This window comes from Diceros bicornis, chromosome 7 (assembly GCF_020826845.1).
Source record: "Diceros bicornis minor isolate mBicDic1 chromosome 7, mDicBic1.mat.cur, whole genome shotgun sequence".
NCBI classification, from domain to species: domain Eukaryota; kingdom Metazoa; phylum Chordata; class Mammalia; order Perissodactyla; family Rhinocerotidae; genus Diceros; species Diceros bicornis.
This window is the reverse complement of record NC_080746.1, coordinates 63,365,044-63,384,560: the sequence shown is the minus strand read 5'-3', so window position 1 is coordinate 63,384,560 and position 19,517 is coordinate 63,365,044. Positions and strand designations below refer to the sequence as shown.

General features: G+C 35.4%; 1 protein-coding gene and 1 pseudogene across 1 annotated transcript; both read left to right on the top strand.

Moving 5' to 3' along the window:
- Positions 1-8,627: 8,627 nt before the first annotated feature.
- LOC131408076 (olfactory receptor 52N1) lies at positions 8,628-9,590 on the top strand. Its single transcript, XM_058544639.1, has one exon. It carries the CDS (start codon positions 8,628-8,630, stop codon positions 9,588-9,590), a length of 963 nt encoding a protein of 320 aa, XP_058400622.1.
- A 7,803-nt stretch (positions 9,591-17,393) lies between these two features.
- On the top strand, positions 17,394-18,800 carry LOC131408074 (olfactory receptor 52N5-like; annotated as a pseudogene).
- Positions 18,801-19,517: the final 717 nt, after the last annotated feature.

The following is a 19,517-nucleotide window of genomic DNA, read 5'->3' as shown; positions in this document are numbered from 1 at the left end:
TTAAGTGCATGCACTCCACTACTGGTGGCCCAGGTTCGGATCCCGGGTGCGCACCGACGCACTGCCTCTCCAGCCATGCTGAGGCCGCATCCCACATACAGCAACTAGATGTAGGATGTGCAGCTATGACATACAACTATCTACTGGGGCTTTGGGGAAAAAAAAGAGGAAGATTGGCAATAGATGTTAGCTCAGAGCCAGTCTTCCTCAGCAAAACGAGGAGGATTAGCATGGATGTTAGCTCAGGGCTGATCTTCCTCAAAAAAAAAAAAAAAAAAAAAGAACTCATACAGAAAATGAGCATATTTCTGTCTATCAAGATTTGAGGGAAACAGAAAAACATTGTTTAGAGAGAAATTAGCAGATCTAAATACTTATAATAGTATGTAAATTCAGTTATCTGAAGTTTTACTTTAAAATCTAGAAGAAAAAGAAAATTCACTAAATACCAAAATAAGAAAAGTAAATAAGACTAAAATGAACTTTATTTATATTTAACGGCAATCAACAATAGGAAATTGAAAGTATAAAAAAAATCAAAATGATTTATCATAGGTTCAAAATTGATAAAACCCTTATGTACGTATTTAATAAAATATTTGCAAGATCTTTACACTATGCTACAGAACATTACTAAGAGAGTTCAAGAAGATCTAAATAAATAAATTTAATATGTTCAAGGATTAGAAGATTTGAGAGTGTTAAAATACCATTTTTCTCAAATTAATCTATCGGTTCAATGCAATTCTCATAAAAATCCAGGAAAGATTTTTATAAGTATAAAAAATTAAACCATGTGATTGTTTATTGTAGTTATTATCTACAACCTAATGAAGGAAATCATACGGTATTTGACCTTCTCCCTCTGACTTATTTCACTTTGCATTATACTCTCAATGTCCATCCGTGTTGTCACAAATGGCTGGATTTCATCGTTTCTTATGGCTGAGTAGTATTCCAGAGATTGGATTGGTGGTTACCAGAGAGGAAGGGGGGAGGGAGGAGGGTGAAAGGGATAATTCGGTACTTGTGTGTGGTGATGGGTTGTAATTAGTATTTTGGTGGTGAACATGATGTAATCTATGCAGAAATAGAAGTACAATGATGTACACCTGAAATTTCTACAATGTCATAAACCAATGTTACTGTAATAAACAAAAAATTAAAAAAAATTAAACTAAAATATCTATGGAAATGGAAAGGACAAAGAATATATAAAGAAATCTTTAAAAAGAAAGAACAAATATAGAGGGCTTATATTAACTAATTTAAAGACTTATAAGGCTACAGTAATCACGATAACTTAGTGATAATATAAGGATGGGAATAAAAAGAAAATAAACAGAAAAGAGAGTCCAGAAATAGACTCACACATATATGGTCAATTGATTTTCAACAAAGGGATGAAAATACGTAGTAGGATGAATTGGTTTTCCAAGTGGTACTGGAACAATTTTGGGTCCCTAGGAACAAATGAATCACTGCCCTTACCTCACTGCATACACAAAAATTACCTGAATATGGAGCACATAATTAAACTAGAAGCTAAAATTACAGAACCTCTAGATGAAAACTTAAGAGATGTCTTAATGTCCTTGAGCTACGCAATATTTCTTAGCTAGGAAACAAAAAGTATAAAACATAAAACAAAAATTTGGTGAGATGTTCATCATTAAAATTAAAAAGTACTCTTTGTAAGATACTATTAGTAATATGCTGTAGGAAAAGACAAATTAGAAAGTGAGAGAGAAAAGACTTGCAATAAATGCATCTTAATAATGACTTTCATTCATAATACATAATGAAGGTTTTCAATTCAGTAATAATAATTCAAATAAACCAAATAAAAATGGAAAAATATTTGAACAAACACTTCACCAAGGAAGATGTACAAGAGACAAGAACCCCCCAAAATGCCCGCTATCATTAGCCATCAGGGAAGCACAAAGCAAAATCACAGTGAGATATCCCTATACACACACTAGCATGTTTGAAATTAAAAAGACTGACCATAATAAGTGTTGGTGAGAATGTGGACGGATTACTTGGACTTCCATATACTGTCGGTGGGAATGTAAAATGTTAAAATCACTTCGCAAAGCACTTTGCCAGTTTCATGAAAACTTAAACATGCACCTACTATATGACTCAACAATTCCACTCCTAGACGTTTATCTAATAAAACTAAAAACATGTGTCTATATGAAGACTTGCCCATGAAGGTCTACAATTAGTTATCTATAATAGCCCCAATCAGGAAACAAAGGAAAATCCAATAACGCAGGTGAGTGAGTAAACAAATAGTAGTAAATCCATACGATGGCATACTAGAAGCAGTTTATAAAGAATAAACCACTAATACTGAAAATTACATGAATGAATATTACAAATATTATGCTGGGCGAAAGAAAGGAGACACAAAAGAGCGTACTATATTACCTCATGTATGCTAACATCTAGGATCACTAATCTAATATACAGTGTTACAAAGCAAATCAAGAGTTATCTGGAACTTGAAGTGTGGGTGAGGATTGACTGAAAGGGGCACAAGGAAATTTTAGGGGATGATGAAAATTTCTATAATATAATTATATAGTAGTTGCATAGATGTATATATCTATCAAAATTTCTTAAATGGTATCTTTACAATCTGTGCATTTTAGAGCATGTGAATTATATATTATAAAGTTGAGATAAATAATAATTAACATAAATCAATATGTTATCAATAAAATTAAGACTGATCATATGATCACCCCAATAGATGCAAGTTAATAATATTATAACATTTAAAATCTATTCATAAGAAAAAAAATATCTGAGTGATGTTGGAATAGAAGGGAACATCTTTCAGCTCGTTAAGAATATCTGTGCAAGAGACATCACCACTTGAACACTCCCAAATTCATTTCATGAGGCCAGCATTACCAAGATACCAAAGCCAGATAAGAACACTACAAGAAAAGAAAACTACAGGCCAATATCCCTGATGAATATAGATACAAAAAGTCTCAACAAAATACTAGCAGACTGAATTGAACAACACATTAAAAGGATCATACACCATGATCAAGTGGATTCATCTCTGGGATGCAAGGATGTTTCAACATATGCAAATCAATAAATGTGATAGATCACATTAATGGAATGACAGACAAAAATAATATGATCATCTCAATAGATGAAGCAAAGGTATTTGACGAAATTCAACATCCTTTCATGATAAAAACTCCTAACAAAGTAGGTAATAGGAGGAATATACCTTAACATAATAAAGGCCATGTATGACAAACACATAGCCTCACCTTATTCAACAGTGAAAGCCTGAAAGCCTTCTTTCATTCTAAGATCAGGAACAAGGCTTGGATGCCCACTGTCACTATGTTTAGTCAACATTGTACTGCAAGTCCTAGCCAGAGCAATTTAGAAAGAAGAAGAAATAAAAGACATCAAAATTGGAAAGGAAGATGTAAAATTGTCTCTATCTCCTGATGACATGACCTTGTATCTTGAAAATCCTAAGGACTCCACCAAAAAACTGTTAGACATAATATAAAAAATCAGTCAAGTTTCAGGATAAAACATCAGCATACGAAAATAAGTTGCATTTCTGTATAGTAACAGTGAACTATCTGAAAGAGATATAAAGAAAACATTCCCATTTACAATAGCATCAAAAACAATTAAAAAATTAGGAATAAATTTAACCAAGCAAGAGAAAGATCTATACACCAAAAATTACAGGACATTGATAAAAGAATTTGAAGAAAACACAAATAAATGGAAAGATGTTTCATGATCATGGACAAAAGAGTTAATGTTAAAATATCCATACCACCTAAATCCTTCTATAGATTCAATGCAATACCTATCAAAATTCCAATGGGATTTTTTTCACAGCAATAGAATAAAACAACCCTAAATTTTTTCTGGAATTACAAAAGACCCCAAATAGCCAAAGCAATCATAAGAACAAAGGTGAAGGTATCACACTTCCTGATTTCAAACTATATTAGAAAGCTATAGTAATCAAAACAGTATGGCATTGGCTTAAAAACAGACACATAAACCAATGGAACACAGTCAAAAGACTGCAAATAAACCCATACATATATGGTCAACTAATATATGACAAGAGAGTCAAAAATAATCAATGAGGAAAGGATAGTCTTTTCAATAAGTGGCCCCTGGAAAACTGGATATCCACATGTGAAAGAATGAAACTAGACCCCTATCTTACACCACTCACAAAAATTAACACAAAATGGATTATGGGCGTAAATGTACTATCTGAAATCATAAAATTTCTAGACGAAAACATAGCGGAAAAACTCCTTAATATCTATCTTGGCAATGATTTTTTTTGGATATGGCACCAAAGGCATCAGAACAAAAACAAAAGTCAAGTGGGACTACATCAAATTAAAACCTTCTGCACAGCAAAAGAAACAATCAGCAAAATGAAAACGCAACCTACAGACTGGGAAAAGGTATTTTCAAACCATGTATCTGATAAGGAGCTAATATCCAAAATATATAAGTATCTCATACTATTCTAGCAAAAAAAATAACAATTTTACTAATAATGTGCAGAGGACTTGAATAGATATTTTTCAAAGAAGACATAAAAATGGCCCACAAGTGCCTGGAAAGGTGCTCAACATCGCTAATCATCAGAGAAACACAAATTAAATCTACAATTAGATATTACCTCACACCTGTTGGAACAGCTATTATCAAAAAGACAGCAGATAACAAGTTCTGATGAGGACAGAAGGGAACCCTGGTGAAATGTTAGTGGGAATTTAAATTGGGATAGTCACTATGGAAAACAATGTGGAGGTTCCTCAAAAATTTAAAAGTAGGACTATCATATGATCCAACAATTTCACTTCTGGGTATAGATCCGAAGGAGATGAAATCATTATTTCAAAGAGAAATCTGCACTCCCATGTTCACTGAAGCACTGTTCACAATAGGCCAAGACAGGGAAAGAACTGAAGTGTCCGTGGATGGAGGAATGGATAAAGAAAATGTGGTATATGTACAATGGAATGTTATTCAGCCATGGGGAAGAAGGAAATCCTGTCATTTGCCACAACATAAATGGACCTTGAGAGAAGTATGCTAAATGAGATACATCAGACAGAGAAAAACAAATACTATATGATATCACTCGTATGTGGAATCTAAAAACATCAGATTCGTAGAAAAAGAGTAGAATGTTGGACACTAGGGACTAAGGGGTGGGGAAAATTGGGACATGCTGGCCAAAGGGTAAAAAATTGCAGTTATAAATATGAATAAGTTCTGAGGATCTAATGTACAGCTGCGTGACTATAGTTAAAAAGTACTGTATCGTGTACTTGAAAGTTGCTATAAGAATAAAGCTTTGATGTTCTCACGATAATAAGACAACAAAATGGTAATTATGTGAGGTGAAGGATGTGTTAACTAACCTTTTGTGGTAAATATTTTGCAATATACATCTATATCAAATCATCACACTGTACACATTAAACTTACACAGTGTTATATGCTAATTATATTTCATAGAGCTAGGAAAAACAGCATCTATAAAAATGTATAGCAAGTATCGTAGACAATGGTCAATTATTTGATGTTAATCCAGAATTATCTTCTCCATAATGAATTACACTTTCCTAAACATCCCAAACAATCCTTTCAGGTTTTATATGGGGGTATATTTGAAAGTCCAAGTGAGTTTTATCTACTAGGAGGCACATGCACACTACTACAAATCACTGTATGTTACCAAGCGGTTAGCAAAATATGATTTATTCAGAAGAAGTGACTTGTTTTTATTTTATAATATTTTTTTATCATTTCACAGCTGTGCTTCTGCATTTATAGCATAAGTCTACGTTTCATATGACTGTTCGGAACCAGGTTTCTCTACCTGTACTTGGCTTCACTAAATCTAGTCATCAATAATGAAACAAAGATATCGCTGATCACTCCTCCTGTTAAACATCGCACGGGAGAGATATCCTAGCCAGTTCAATGAGGCAAGAAAAAAATGCAAAAAAAAAAATTGGAAAAGGAGAAGAAAATGTTCTTCATCTACCATGACATGGTATATATCTAGATATTCCAAAATAATCTGTACATAAAATTGTTAAAATTAGTAAGTAAATTTATCAGGCACTAAAATCAAGATCACATATAAAACTCAATTGTTTGCATACCAAAGTTATTTAATTTTTCACCAAAAATATTTTTTTCGCAGTAACAATTTTGTACATGATATCGTGCTAAGTTTTTAAAAAAGTAGAAGACAGGTCTGTCTCCCAAAAGGATTGAATTCTGAAAGTCCAAATAGTTTCACATCTACAGATTCTTTGTTGCACCTATAAAAAGTCATGCCCTCTGGAGTCCTAGACTACGACTTGGGACAAAATAATTCCTAAGCAATTCCCAATGGCTGAGCCAGGGTTCTTAACTCAGATATATCTTATTCCTAACTCTTCTTTTTACACATTAAAAACACATGGATGATCACTTCTCCTCTGAGACTATAGTAGAAAGTGATAGTAACAATTAAGATTTACCAGTTCCCCAAATTCAGAATATATCACACACACACACACAGAATGGAAATGCCCCCTCATCCACCTTCTTACACGTAGTCTCAATATAAGTCTTCTATCTCTCCTGCAGGGCCAAGGGCATCATATAGACATGAATATGACTCAATCCGTGGATATATCTTCAGTTTGTTGAAGAATTCCAGTAGCTTTCAGGGTGAGCAGATTTCAGAAATGGGGCATATTCTTCTTATTAAAGGAGTGGGTGCAGATTAGGATACCCGAGGGAGGAAGAGGAATAAGGGAGTTGTCAGATAATGTTATTCTCCTCACTTTTGAAAAGCAAGATGTACCCTACCACAAGGCTGCTTTTATAGACTGGCTTGGATGGTCCAATTTCACTTTGGATAAAACATTCGTGTTTTAACTACTGAAACATAATCTATGTGAGGATTATTCTAAAAAGAGGTAATCAATCCTACTAAGTGTGAAAGCTAAAAACAGTATCTCTGAGAGAAAACAATTTATATTGTAGAAAAAAGAAAAAGATGACAGCCTTATTTCATAATTTTCTCTGTTTCTCATCTACTTTTCCTTTTAGGGAACTGCTTCTTTTTTCACATTGTGATTATGATATTTGAATCATTCTTCAATTCAAAGGACCCCTAGATTTCATCTACTCAGCCTTTATCTTTTAAAGAATAAGGACATAAAATTTTATAAAGGACACATGAAGAAAGGAGAACCAATTTTACACAACCTTAAATTTCCAACAGAGATACCTCAAGTGGCAGGTGGGTCCCCCTCAGATGTCCAGCAGGTACTCTCAATTTCAACATTGATATTTTGGATTCAAAGACACTATTTATTTTTTATCCAATAGCCTCTTATATAGGACTATGTGCCTTATTACAGTACTTGTACATTTTTTTCTAATCAGCACATTCCAGCGCAATATAACCCACTTTTTCAGACTTGTGCATTCTACCTGCATCCATCCTATGGTCATAAATTCGTTATTGTCTATTATAATGTATTATCACACCAAATATTCTCCTCCTTACTGTTCATAAGTGTTTGATCAGTCCTTCTTCTCCCACAGCTTCTTTTTCTATGGACTTAAAAAAATATATTGAGTATCTCTTTTATTCCAAAAAGCTTAGCTTTGAAGATTATGTAGCCGGAGAAATATTTGATTCTATGGTTTTCTGAAGTTGTGATATGCATAGAAAATAAACTTCTATGTTCTATAGGAAATGTCAATTGTTTTAGTTTAAGATGATAAGTATCTCTATTTTCATTGGATTAGACTCTAGAGTCCACTGGACTAGACTATAACCTTAGGAAAACACTAACTTCTCTAAGCTATCACATTTCCAATGAATCTTCCATATCTATTTATTGTGGAACTGATCAAAGGAACTAATAGGTGGCCTTTCGATATTAGGAAGGGGACTGTTATTTTTCTACCTTTAATATCATTCTATGATTTTTCTTAAAGAAAGATTTGGCACAGGGGTTGATTTACAGTTTTATGCGTTTAAGTTTTGTTAAAACTGAAAGAGGTGAAGATTTGGGCTAAAACTAGTTGAAATCATTGTCAGTATGTCCACGAGGTAAGACTGATCAACTTTGAAAAGTGAACCCATGAGAACCATTAAAGGTTGCTAACCTTTCAGAATGGAATAGGCATCTCTGATTAAGATGGTGAGCACCTAGAACACAACAAATATTTAATCACCTCTTGGTCATACAGTACAGTTGGTCAGTTAGTGATCAACTTCAGCCTGCAGAGTGGATTACATGATAAAAACAAGACACATCTAGATCTAGCACATTAACTAGACTTAGTTCATTTTATGAATGTCTAATGCTTAAGGCATGGACTGAAACAGTGTATATGTTATGTATTCAACACAAGAGACTATATATGGTGATTGATGTACAAAAAAAACTAATTAGCCATCATGGGGAAGAAAATCCTGCTTGTCAATTACTCTCTGAATTTATTTTATTTTTTATTTTTCTGCTTACAGAGCAGTTCTGTAACTGCTGTACCATGAACTTTCATCAGTCATTATGTCATTTCCAAATGGCACCAGCCTAATTCCAGCTTCATTCATCCTCAATGGCATCCCTGGGCTGGAAGAAGTGCACCTGTGGATCTCTTTCCCCCTGTGTACCATGTACAGCATTGCCATTACAGGGAACTTTGGCCTTATGTTCCTTATCTACTTTGAAGAAGGCTTACACAGACCTATGTACATCTTCCTAGCCCTTCTTTCCTTCACGGATGTCCTCATGTGTACCAGCACTCTTCCCAACACCCTCTGCATATTGTGGTTCAATCTCAAGGAGATTGATTTTAAGGCCTGCCTGGCCCAGATGTTCTTTGTGCACACCTTCACTGGGATGGAGTCTGGGGTGCTCATGCTCATGGCCCTGGACCGCTATGTGGCCATTTGCTACCCCCTGCGCTATGCCACTATCCTCACTAATTCAGTCATTGCCAAGGCCGGGCTCCTCACTTTTCTTAGAGGTGTAATGCTTGTTATCCCTTTCATTTTCCTCACCAAGCGCCTGCCATACTGCAGGGGCAATGTCATACCCCATACGTACTGTGACCACATGTCTGTGGCTAAGATATCCTGTGGCAATGTTAAAATCAATGTCATCTATGGTTTAATGGTCGCCCTCTTGATTGGGGGCTTTGATATCTTCTGCATCACGATATCCTATACCATGATTCTTCGTGCAGTTGTGAGTCTGTCATCAGCAGATGCTCGACAGAGAACTTTCAGCACCTGTACTGCCCACATCTGTGCCATAGTCATCACCTATGTCCCAGCTTTCTTCACCTTCTTTACACATCGTTTTGGGGGACACACAATTCCTCCACACATACACATTATTATGGCTAACCTCTATCTACTCATGCCTCCCACAATGAACCCTATTGTGTATGGAGTGAAAACCAAGCAGATACAAGAAAGTGTCATTAGGTTTTTGCTGAAGGGAAACAATAGTTCTCATAATATTTAAATAGAGTCTTCTGAGAAATTAGAGTTCTTTTAGCCAGGTTGAGATCATTAAGTCAGTAGAAAATCCTCCAAATGAAAGCAGAGGTCTGGCCATAGGAAATGTTTTCATGTGACTTTTATTCTTCTACTTCTTTTGAAAGGGTACTCGTATGCTCATGTAGGTAAGGACCATCTCTTTTGAAATTCCATATTCTTCAAAGCTTCTTTACTCATAAGGGATTATGAAGTTCAAAGCATTTAATCTCCTAGACGGATATTTCTCTCCTGAACTGTAATCTATACAATTTTGTGGCACCGTGGTTGGATCACTAGGATTGGAGTTGAACTTTTTTAAAATTTTAACTCTCTGGAAAAACGGAAACCATGTTCACCAATGTCTGTGCTAATTTGTTTATCTCAGCATTCTTCTGACAAAATCATTTGGAGTTTATTTCCCAAGTTCTTATTTCCTGCCTTCTTTCCCAAGTTTGTATGTTGTATATCCAGCAATGCATGCATATTTTAACCAGAAAACTTGTAAAAGATGTAAGTTGCAGCATGCTCATAATACCCAGAAGCTATGTCCATCACCGTCAAACTGAATAAATAAATAATTGTGGTCTATTCAAATATAAAGCAAAGTGAAAGAGACAAGATGATATATATTGTATAATTTCATTTATGGAAAGCTCACAAGCAGGCAAAACTAATTTATGGTGTTAGGAATTAGGATGATGTTTAATTTGAGAATTAGAGTCTAGGTAATGATTGGACCGGGTATGGAGGGTATTTCTGAGATGCTGCCAATGATCTAGTTCTTGACCTGAGTGGTAATTACAGGGTGTTTCCACTTGAGGTTATTTCATGAAGCTGTACACTTAACGACGTGCGCTATTGTTTGCATGCAGGTTACACTTTGGTAAAATATTCTTCTAAAATAATATGTCTTAAGCACACTCTCAGGTCTTTCTAAACCGTGAAACATTTTATTCCTTGACTCTTATGCTATCTGCTGTCTATGGCTTACAAAGTATATATACTTTCCTTTCTTTCAGAAGTATGCTAAATTTAGTGGAAATAATATGTGTATTTGTACAAATTATAATCGAACAACACAGACAATGTAGTCATGAGAAAAATCAAAACCTCAATAATGAAAATTTCTTCCACCTAGTTCCTTGGCAGAAATAGCCTCTTAAAAATATTATGTTCAGGGGCTGACCTGGTGGCATAGCGATTAAGTTCACATGCTCCACTTTGGTGGCCCGGGGTTCGCAGTTTTGAATCCTGGGTGTGGACCAACCCACTGCTCATCAAGCCATGCTGTAGTGGCGTCCCATATAGAGGACGCCAAAATAGAGGAAGATGGGCACAGATGTTAGCTCAGAGCCGATATTCATCAGCAAAAAGAGTAAAATTGGCCACAGATCTTAGCTCAGGGCCATTCTTACTCACCAAAAAAAAAAAAAAAAAAGGCAATTGTATATATATGTTCTTGTTGTTCTTCTTTTTGGTGATTACTTATTTAATCCAAGCTATGTTTGAATCTTAATTCTATTACCAGGTACTCTGTTACAGACAATGAGAATTTTAACTCAATTATAATATCTGTCAACTGTGTGTTGACATATATGTGTGTGTGTCGTGTATACACTTGTATATAGGTATATATATGTATGTGTGCCATGTATACACTTATATATAGGTATATATGTGTATATATGTGTATAAATACACAAAATAAATCACACACCCATATATTAAATATTATATATTATAAAATATATAATAATATTAAAATTATAAAATTAAACATATTTGCTAAATATGTGAGTATGTGTAGAATTTCCTTTTTTCACTACCACTTCCAAGCTCAATGTTAATCAGTTATATCTTTAATTTTCTGTTCTAAGATCATTACTATTGCTATGGTTCTGGAAATTTTCCAAAATTTGTTTATAATTTGATTATAATAGTTAAAAAGTAATTAAAAGTATTTGAATTACTGTAATTATATGAATAGTGGATATGAATGTACATTACTTTAAAATCAAGTCAGGACTATATTTCTTTCTCTCTCGGTGTGATGTCACCACCCTTACTATTTTTGTAGAAGAATATTTCTGGCATCAATATTTTTCAGAAGTATCAGATAATATGCTCCACTCATAAAACAACGAAAGAATTTCTATGGAAAACGAGCAAACAATTAGAAAATAACTTTTATAAGAGAAAATAGTGAATTATGGCACAGATATCTAAGAAAAGGCAAAGAAAGTTGCAAAAATCTCACAAAAAGGAAACAAAATGGCAATACAATGTAAAACATGAAAGAAAAGTAAAGAGATATAGAACTTCTGTCTAGGAGGGCAAAAGCTTGACTTTTAGGATTTACATTAAAAGAGAAAAGTATTAAAGTGAAGGGAGAATTTATCCAAACAACTGTAAAATAATATTTCCCCAGCCCTCAGCCTCTGGTAACCTCGATTCTACTCTCTGTTTCTATGAGTTTGACTTTTTTAGATTCCATATGTGAGTGATATCATATAGTATTTGTTTTTCTCTATGTGACTTATCTCACTTAGCATAAGGCCCTCAAAACCCATCCATGTTGTCACGAATGACTGGATTTCCTTCTTTCCCACAGCTGAATAATATTTCATTGTGTGTATACGTAAATAGAAGCATTCAGTGATGAAATACGTAGCTTGTAAATTATTATCTTGATTTTAAAAAAAAGCATTACATATACAGGGAAATAAAGTCACACAAAATCCTAATAGCAGGCATTTTTTAATGTAAGAAGTATGTGTCATTTAAAAATATTTTTGTTGCTACATTTTTCTCTTTTTAAATTAATGAGTATAATATTTTAGAGTTCAGAATAACAAACAACTAAACACTTATTATAAAATCACACACACCTATACATTTTGCTTTATTTTTAATCGCCTTAGTTAAGAATTTCTGACTTCTAACCCTAATGTGGGTTATCTGTACCATGAGACTTACTTTCTGGACTGCTCTTGTTTGGGGGCCAGCTATGGTTTGGCATTTTGGTTTTTCCCAAATATATGAACCTTTGTGTTATGTTTTCCTTTAGAGGTCTGTAATATCCAGGAGTGCTTAAGTCCTGTTTTACACTAAGACTTGAGTGTTCTGAGAATATGAGGTATGCCTGTTTCCTGTGGGAAGTCAGCAAGACTAAGCACTTCTGGTCTAAAGTCTATAAGATGAAACCAGGGTGCTGCCATCATATACATTTCTGGACCATCTCTCTGGCATGAGCACTTTACACATTCCTTCTTGTCTAGAGCTACATTGTGGGTAAGGTAATGCCTACCAGACTTTTCTATCCTAGGCTTATTGCACGACTTTGCTCTTAATCTTGTTCCAGTCTGCTTGAGTCATTACAGGATCAACAGTATTGCCCTACAGAGGATGTTGTTGGTGATTTCTTAGTCTGGTAAAAATTTAGAATATGCCCATTACACATTCAAAAGAGAATAAGTACTAGCAAGGGATGTGTGCTCTTATATGGGCAAGGGAGAAGCTAGATGTTCTCAAAATCTTCTTTAGAGCATAGAGCATTCTTCCTTTCTCTTTATACACTTTTAAAAATATATGGTTAAATGACAGAGATGCAGAATTAGACAATAATAACCCTAAGATGCCAAAGATCAAGAAAAGATAAATAGGTACATCCTTTTCCCTAGAAGTCACTAGCCCAACCATCCACATCCCCTTTCCTTTCTTCAATTCAGTCACACACTTTGTAGTCCACCAATCTAACTCCAATTTACTTCTTTTTTAATCCAGGTACTGTCCTCATTCATGGGGTCAAAGAGGTGGCAGATTTGGCCCATATACTAAAACAGCTCACAGGTCGGTAAAGGGATGTGATAGATATACAAATAGTTTCCACACAGATCCCCAGGTTATTGTCATTGTGAAAAATGGAGAGAATATGAAGGTAGCAGAGAGGAAGAAAGGTGACTTTCAAGCAGAGAACTAGGTTTGGCTTAAGAGAGAAAGGGATGTGTTTCACCAGCATTTAGCGTAGAGAGCACAAAATTCTGTATCTTTCAGCAAACTATTGAATATACTGAATCTTTGTTAGATAAAATGGCTATGATAATATTGAATTGGTAGACTCATTACAGGAATACAATGAAATTCATCTGTGACTTTAAATAACAAATGGTAAATATATTTAAATAGGTAAATACAGATAACTAAATAGTACTGCTGCTGTTTTTTCTATAGGCATGTCGATAAATATTTGACTTGGTAAGCAAGTTGGCTATTTATGCGCAAGATAAACCTAAAAGAATCAGAGTAGAGGCACAGAAAGGCCTTATGCTGAGTGCCACCACGTCACATGGTGGATGCTTAATGGAATTTTTAAAAGTCTAACAAATGAAATTGTTTAATCTAATTTAGGGTCCTGAAGTATTCAGTTTCAGTGATAACACTGTGTGTCATTAATAAATTAAATTTGACATTTCAGGCAACACATTTCAAAACACCAGTAAGAAAAAAAGCTGAAACAGTCTCAGAGAATCTAGAGTTCTCATTTCTCAATCCAGCTTTCTCCTGGCATTCCTCTTCAGGGCATCAGCGAGAGGATTCTTCAGATGCCTGATAGGATTTTATTCTGTGTCCCAGACACTAAATTCCTCTAAACAAATGCTGTCCTAGGCCATCTCTAGAGAAACATAGCATGGAAGTGAGAAGGATGTGAAAAAGCAAGCCTCCTTGTCCTTCCTAAGCCCTTAGTAGTACCTGATTCATCATGATTTTTCTGGGGACTGAGATCAAGTGTTAATCTAAAGGAGCCTGTTTTCTGTTTTAAACAGCCAGAGGCAAGAATGGGTGCTGCAGGCACTTTGTGTCAAATGGCTGCCCAGTGTGGGATGAGGAAACAGCAGAAGCAGCAGTGACAGTATCAATCACAATACTTCCCATCAGATCCTGGAAGTGTAGACACCTGGATCGGGTAATGGGACCTATTGTCATCAAGGAGGGAAGAGAAGTTATGATTGACATGAGGTGGTATGGTGCAGCACATGTACATGTGGTATGCCTTTTATAGCATAGTGCATTGTTTGTCTCTTTCATTGAAAAAGGCTCAATGCAAGACTGAAGAAAGACCTTCAGGTGAACTTCTCTTCCTGTGCTTTTGTCATATGTTCTTCTAATACTTTCCTATACTCTCTCTCTGTTTTACTTTCCCAGAACCACAGGCAAAAATAAGGAAGTGGTGGGGCCGGCCCCATGGTGCAGAGGTTAAGTGCACGCACTCTGTTTTGGCAGCCTGGGGTTCGTGGGTTCGGATCCTGGGCCTGCACTGACGCACCGCTTCTCATGCCGTGCTGTGGCGGCGTCCCATATAAAGTAGAGGAAGATGGGCACAGATGATAGCTCAGGGCCAATCTGCCTCACAAATAAATAAATAAATAAATAAATAAATAAGGAGGTGGAGGGAGGTTCTGGGTAAGACTGAATGGTACATGTAACCGAATTACCCTCCCCTTTGAAAGAGAAAGTATGCATCATCCCACACAATCCTCTTGTTTTTTACCTAGAAGATGGCTAGAGTACTGGGCAGGGAGAAATTATAAGAACAGGAGCTGTAGAGGTCCCAAGTTAGAAATGTGAAGCCTCATATTCTTCCAGAGAAAACAAACAAGCAAACAAGTAAACACAAAAACCAACAAATGAGAAATAAATCACTGATCCAGTGCTTGTTAGCCTTTGTAAAGGATTTGGTTTAGTGGAACAGATGTGAAGTCTGAGCTAGAAAAACCTGGATTTCACTCAAAATTAATCACTAACAGCTTTAGGTAAGTAAATTAAACATCACGTACCTGGCTCAGGGAATTTATTGGCAATAGCTTACCCTGAACTTTGAAATGCACAGTCCTCTGTAAAGGAAGTGACCTTCTATCTCAGTGTTCAAAGGAGACTTTTCAAGATAAGAATATGGCAGAGAGACTTTCAAATAGGGAAAGAAATTGAGCAAAGTCAACATAGGTTTGAAGTATATGTGGTATTTTCAGCTTGGCACATAATCTGGCAATGTTTATGCACAAAATACTAGAATACAGTAGCCATATAACTTACTGTCTAAACTAGAACACTTTTGGGTGCTTAGGTAATGGAAATAAATAAAATGGGAAAGAGAAGATAAGACCTAAATTTTACTTTATTGAATGCCATGCCAAGAAATTTGAGCCTTACCCTCAAATTATTGGGAACACATTGAAAATTATTAGGCAGTGGATTAAATTGTCTTCAAAATTATGGTGTAGAACAAATTTGATTTGAAATGTGCAAGAGGAAAAACAAAGAAATAGGTGGATGTAGCTAGGTGGTCTTTAAAAGATAGTTAAGTGTGATGATAGAAAGGAAAGGCTGATATTAGAAATATTTCCAGATTAAAAATAGAAGTTTTTCTTGTCTGAGGATAGAGTACAGAAAATAGGCATGCTGAGGTGACCTGAAGATGGTAAGAACAAAGACACTTTGAACTATAAAGGAATGATACCCAAGACGAGGTAGCGGAATACCTGAGAAGATCACAAAGATGCTGGTGGATCGTGTGGTAGGTGATGACAGCGTTATCCAAACGACAGAACTCAGAAATAGAGTTTATTTTGGCATGGGGTAGAGGTTGAAGTGATGAATTTAGTCTTTACTATGGTGAATTTAAACTGCCCATGGAACTAACCCGTATGCATTTAGAAGGAGAACTCAACTATTTTGACATAGCTTTCTTATAAAATTATCTGAAAAGTATCTTCATGTTGGTTCTACTTGAGGTAATGATACTGCAAATCTTTCCAAGAGGGAGAAAAACCAGAGAGTCTGGAAAATATGGTTCTTAAGAATAGTGCAAAAACAGAAGACATGGAAAGGTAACAGATGACCTCAATGTCATTGGAAGATTACAGGATATTTGAGAAAAGGAGATTTCTTATTTTTCTCTTTCATGGGACAATCAAGTTAGATTGACCTTCATGACCACTATCCTTGAATCCCATATCCATATAGCGTCTACACTTGCATTTCAAATGAGTATATTCTAGGATACCAACCAAGGTACTAGGTACCACGTTGGTACTAGGATACAAATCAAGGAGTTAAATAAACTTCTGATTATTTTTCAGAACTCTTTGAGGTAGGTATCAAAATCCTTGCTTTATAGATGAGCAACTGAGGCTTTGAGAGTGAAGCAAACCTCTCCAAGTCATACAATTGGTATGAAAATGCTGAAATTTGATTAAGATTTTATTTGGTATACATAACCATAATCTTCCCATTGTATATTGCCACTCAAATCTAATGTAACAAACAAATTGCAGGCAATGCTTCATGCAATTATAACTTGCTGTCATAAGCTATGTACTCTGTCAAACTAGGGTGCAGAGTAAAGGGATTGTAGGGATATTGGAGTCATAAGTGAATATCATTTCTATCCCGGAATCTAGTTTTGTGATATTCAACATTATTCAATCTCTCTATGCCTCAGATTCTTCTATTTGATGATAAAAAATTATTATGTTTGTAATTATGGCTTTAAAAATTATATTTACACTGTTTACAAAACTTTCAAAATATTACCTGTAATATAGTATTATTCAATAAATTGTGTATTTTCAGCATCACTATTAGTCAAAATTGTCAGTACTATTATAAGTGTAATTTTATTCCAAATTTAAGTTTGCATTCTCAAGGATGATGAAATACATTTCTATTTCTTAATTCATTCTCCTCAGGATAGAGACTTCTGGAAAAATAGAGTTACTCTGTTGAATTACTTATGCTGGTTTCCAACAATTCATATATGGCCCCCAAATCTTTTATTCTTAATGGAATCCCTGGTTTGGAAAGAGTACATGTATGGATCTCCACCCCATTCTGCACAATGTATATCATCTCCCTTGTGGGAAACCTTGGTTTTGTGTACCTCGTTCATCACGAGGAGTCCTTACATTGACCAATGTATTTCTTTCTGGCCATGCTCTCCCTCATTGACCTCTTTACCTGCACCACTACTCTACCCAATCTACTCTGCATCTTCTGGTTCAATCTCAAAAAAATTAACTTCAGTGCTTGCCTAGTCCAGATGCTCTTTGTCCATGGGTTCACAGGTGTGGAGTCTGGTGTGCTCATGCTCATGGCTCTGGACTGCTGTGTGGCCATTTGCCACCCACTGTGTCATGCTACCATACTTACTAACTCTTTCATTGCCAAAGCTGGGCTTGCCACTCTCCTGAGAGGGATGTTGTAGATGATTCCTTTCCCAATCTTAGCCAAGTGTTTGCCCTTCTGCCACAGCAATATTATCTCCCATACATATTGTGACCACATGTCACATGTGGTGAAGTGATTCTGTGCTAGTATCAAGGTCAATGTCATCTATGGTTTAATGGTCGCCTTTCTGATTAGAGTGTTTACCATCTGCTGTATATCCATATCTTACATGATGATCATGTAAGATGGTAGTGGTCAGCCTGTTATCAGCAGGTGCTCAGTAGAAGGCCTTCAGCACCTGCACTGCCCATATATCTGCCATCATCATTCCCTATGTTCCAGCCTTCTTCACTTTCTTTACCCACAGTTTTTGGGGACACACCATTCTCCCTTCTCTTCACTTCATTGTGCCTAGTCTTTACCTTCTTCTTCCCCCAACTCTGAACTCTATTGTTTATGGAGTAAAGGCAAAACAGATCCAAGACAGTGTCACAAAGCTCTTCCAGGGTGAGAAAATTGCAAATATTCAGGACAACTGAAATTATATAGAAGAAAGATGAATGCAAAACAGCAAATAAACTCATGTGTGACATCATACATTCACTCATGTCTGGTATCATATATTTTCCATGACCTATCTCAGAATGTGTTCTCTGCAATGATGGTGGGAAAATTTGTAGCTAATTCTGGATTTGTACTTTCCCTTATTTATTCTCCATTGCCAATTTTAATCAGGTCATTGATAGGGGCTCACTACAACTTTCCTCTAACGTATCCGTATAAGATATGTTCTTAACATTGTGAGAGAGTCATTCAGTGTCTTGTCTATGTTAGTAATCCTCCCTGTAGATATGAAATGAAATGTTATTTCAGGATGGTTTCCAGCCTGGGCAGTCTTTGAAGCTAAAAGTCAGTTTATGATTTATGCTGATAATGTATAGATCTAGGTAAAAACAGCAGTCATGGATTTTAAAAGAAAGACATTTAGTAAACATCATATTGTAAAAGGCTGTGCAGATCTATTTACTCAAGAAATGAAGAATACATGTAATATGTAAGTTATCCCTCAAAAATAATACATGCAGTCCATGACTCAAAACACCTATGCTGTTTCTGAATATTGATTTATTTTTCCTCAATTATTCACTGATATCAGAGGTTTTCTCTATTGAATAAAATTACTTACTAAGAACCATGGCTACTACATAAATAATGCTCACAACTACCAGGTGTGTGAAAACATTGTGGATGTAGTCTCTCCATATAATCTCTCGGTTCAATAATCTCTCTTTCTTGGTTCACTGATCGTCAATGATGTATCTCCAGTTTCCTCCACTTTTACCTCTAGAATATCTAATGCAACACTTGTTGAAGTGTTGTCCATGGACCCATGAGGGCCTCAAGACCATTTCAGGGAATCTGTGAAACCACAACAATTTTCATAGTAATATTAAGTCACTGTTTGCCCTTTTCAGTCTCATTCTCTTATTGATATACAAAAGAGTTTTCTAGAGTCCATGTGATGTGTGATTATTATTGGAAAAAAAACTATGTCAGCATTTGGAAGATGTGCATAACTCAAGGCGCCAATATTTCCAAATGACAAATATTTGATGTTACAGAGTTATAAATGTGTAAAATCAATTCCATTGCAAGACAGACCAATGGGTTCTAATGTAACAGAGTACCA